Source organism: Anarrhichthys ocellatus, unplaced genomic scaffold (assembly GCF_004355925.1).
Source record: "Anarrhichthys ocellatus isolate YVR2014 unplaced genomic scaffold, GSC_Weel_1.0 scaffold2778, whole genome shotgun sequence".
NCBI classification, from domain to species: Eukaryota; Metazoa; Chordata; class Actinopteri; order Perciformes; family Anarhichadidae; genus Anarrhichthys; species Anarrhichthys ocellatus.
In genome coordinates, this window is record NW_022282752.1 from 1 (window position 1) to 2,822 (window position 2,822).

General features: G+C 44.4%; 1 protein-coding gene across 2 annotated transcripts in view; it reads right to left on the reverse strand.

The window, feature by feature from the left end:
- Window positions 1–228: 228 nt before the first annotated feature.
- nup50 (nucleoporin 50) overlaps window positions 229–2,822 on the reverse strand; it is a 4,262-nt gene continuing 1,668 nt past the window's right edge. Inside the window, exons 5-8 of one of the 2 annotated variants that reach the window (XM_031840437.1) lie at window positions 2,198–2,755; window positions 1,982–2,066; window positions 1,488–1,603; window positions 229–443 (exon numbers count right to left, since the gene is read on the reverse strand). In XM_031840437.1, the coding sequence (XP_031696297.1) occupies window positions 244–443; window positions 1,488–1,603; window positions 1,982–2,066; window positions 2,198–2,755 (959 nt within the window). In that variant the 3' untranslated portion in view covers window positions 229–243. The other variant, XM_031840438.1, reaches the window with a different exon arrangement.

Genomic DNA, 2,822 nt, shown 5'->3' on the forward strand with positions numbered 1-2,822 from the left:
TAGACGAAGCTTCTGAATACAGACGAAGCTTCTGAATACAGACGAAGCTTCTGACTCTAAATTAAATATTTCACAGTATGAGACCAATTTATTGTTGAGAGACCGCTGGACTAGAGGACCACTGTGTGTGTGTGTGTGTGTGTTAGAACCGGTGTGATGAGGATGACCAGGTGACTTCAGCTAAAAGCTCAGGGGTGGGGGAGGGGCGGGGCGGTGGGGGAGGGGCGGGGCGGGGGGGGGGGTTCAGCCTTTCTTCGCCTCCAGGGTTTTGTGCAGCAGGTCGGCGTCCTCGGCGGTCTTGACCCGGATCAGAAGGGGGACGGGGCTGCCGGGGTTCTTGTCGTCGACAGCCGGGTTCGGGACACAGACCACCATCACGTTGTTCTTGCCGACCCGAGTGCACGGCATGGACGCCTGCAGCAGGATGTTCAGCAGGATGTTCCCTTCAAAATAAAAGGTCAGTGTGATTATTCTGGAACATCGGTCGTCTTCAGTTTAACTGAAACTTTTAAAGTTCAGGCTGCAACTAAACAATATTTATATAATTTATTAATCTGCTGATCATTTCTTTAATTAATCGATTATAAAAAAAATAATTTTTTCAGGTCAGAGGGAACCGTTTAAATCTGCTTTAATCCAAAATTAAATTTCTTATTTTAAATGATTTGTGTAGATTGTTTTGAGGCCCAGTGGGATGAGCCAAAATAACTCTAAATTAATATGCCATTAAATGTACCATAAATACAAAATATGTAGCCCTTCATTAATTGATAAAAATGTGACATTTATATTTCTGTTTTAATTTGCTTCTTTATTAATTTTAATAGTTAAGAGTTATTATTAGGAACCAATCTGAACACTGGTTACTTCTTTATTATTTATGACAAAGAAGTAAAAAGTGGTCGTCTCTTTAATTGAACCGTTAAAACGTCAGAAACTCATCAAACTTCAGTCCAAACGACATCTTTGGAGTTAACTGAAGCAGCAGTTCTGGTGTTTGACCAGCAGGTGGAGCCGTTTGATCGCCGCTGATGGTTGAGTATTTTATGTATTTATTAGATTCATTATCTTCAGGTTTGTGATTGAAAAAACAGACTTAGTTTAAATCTAATAACCGTTCTGGAGCAGAAAGAGGAAAAGAAAGTACTGAATAGACCTGGAGAGGAGGGGGGAAGATACTAACAAAGGGGGCATGGAGGACGGACGTACATTTGTACCCAGGTCGGTGTAGTTAGTGTACATTTGTACCCAGGTCGGTGTAGTTAGTGTACATTTGTACCCAGGTCGGTGTAGTTAGTGTACATTTGTACCCAGGTCGGTGTAGTTTGTGTACATTTGTACCCAGGTCGGTGTACATTTGTACCCAGGTCGGTGTACTTTGTGTACATTTGTACCCAGGTCGGTGTAGTTTGTGTACATTTGTACCCAGGTCGGTGTAGTTTGTGTACATTTGTACCCAGGTCGGTGTAGTTTGTGTATATTTGTACCCAGGTTGGTGTCGGCTCTGATGATCATCTGAACTTTGCCCTCGGTCTGTTTGAGGTGAAGCGTTCCGACTCCTTTCTCTTTGAACTCTGAGTCCTTCTTGTAGAACAGTTTACACCTGAAACACAATGTGAGGAAGATGAAGATCAAAGATCTTCTTCATCGAGGGTTAAGATGACATCACAGCGACGGCTAAAAGCTCATGTTTTTATAATGGGGTCTGGTGAAACAAAAGTCAGTTTGTTTACTAATATATCAAATGTTAAGCCTGATTTTAACATGGTATCTATCGTCATCTTAGACGTTAGATACTTGTACTCATCCTACTTTGTATTACACTTCCACACAGAAGTTTCCCTCAAATACAAATACTTTGAAAACATAAAGTCCTGTTACTCTCCGATTCCTCTAATGATGTCACGCATCTCATTAAAGTTAAACAGACTTTGAGGAGTTTGTTTTTAATAATATTTCATACATTAATATTTAGACGTACTTCTTGGAGTAGAAGGCGTCGTCCTCTTTCACCTCTTTGATCTCCGGTTTGGGCGGCTCCTCCGACTCTTCTTCTCCGTTCTCGTCTACAAATAACATTTTATTAATAATTTCACATTTTAAACAATAAAACATCAGATTCTTTGGAGTTGTGTGACATCGATCGAGTAATAATAGTTTAATTTAAAGACTCGTAGATATCATATTTAATATTTACCTGGAGGCCGAGCGTCCCCGGACTTAAAGGACGGCGGTGCAGCGGTGGAGGAGGATCCGAACAGGGAGGAGGAGGAGGCGCTGGAGGAGGAGAAGGAGAAGCTCGGGGGGGTTGTTTTGGCCCCTAAGGAGCCGAGGACGGAGCCGTCCACCTTCTGACCGAAGTTAAACGTGACGCCGGGGCTTTTGGACGAGTCTTCTGTCAGAGTTTTGCCGAAGGAGAACGAGGACAATGATGATGATGAGGAGGAAGGAGCAACAGCAGGAGGAGCGGTGGTGGTCGTGGTCGGAGGCTTCTTCTTCTTCTCCTCGTCTCCGGCTCCGTACTGCCGCTCGATGCTGGCCAGGTGCTGCTCGTAGTCCTTGAAGATGGGGTTCAGGTCACACAGAGGGTTCCCGTTGACGTGTTTGGTGATCCAGTCTCTCACCGAGCAGTTCAGAGCCGTCAGCTGACGGCTGTACTCCTTGTTGTTGGTGGAGCTTTGAGTCGAGCTCGGGCTGGAGCCATTGGTCTGCTGGAGCATGATGTCAGAGGAGGCGGGGCCATTGAACGTCAGACCTGAGGACAACATGAAATATGAGAGAGAGAGAGAGAGAGAGAGAGAGAGAGAGAGAGAGAGAGAGAG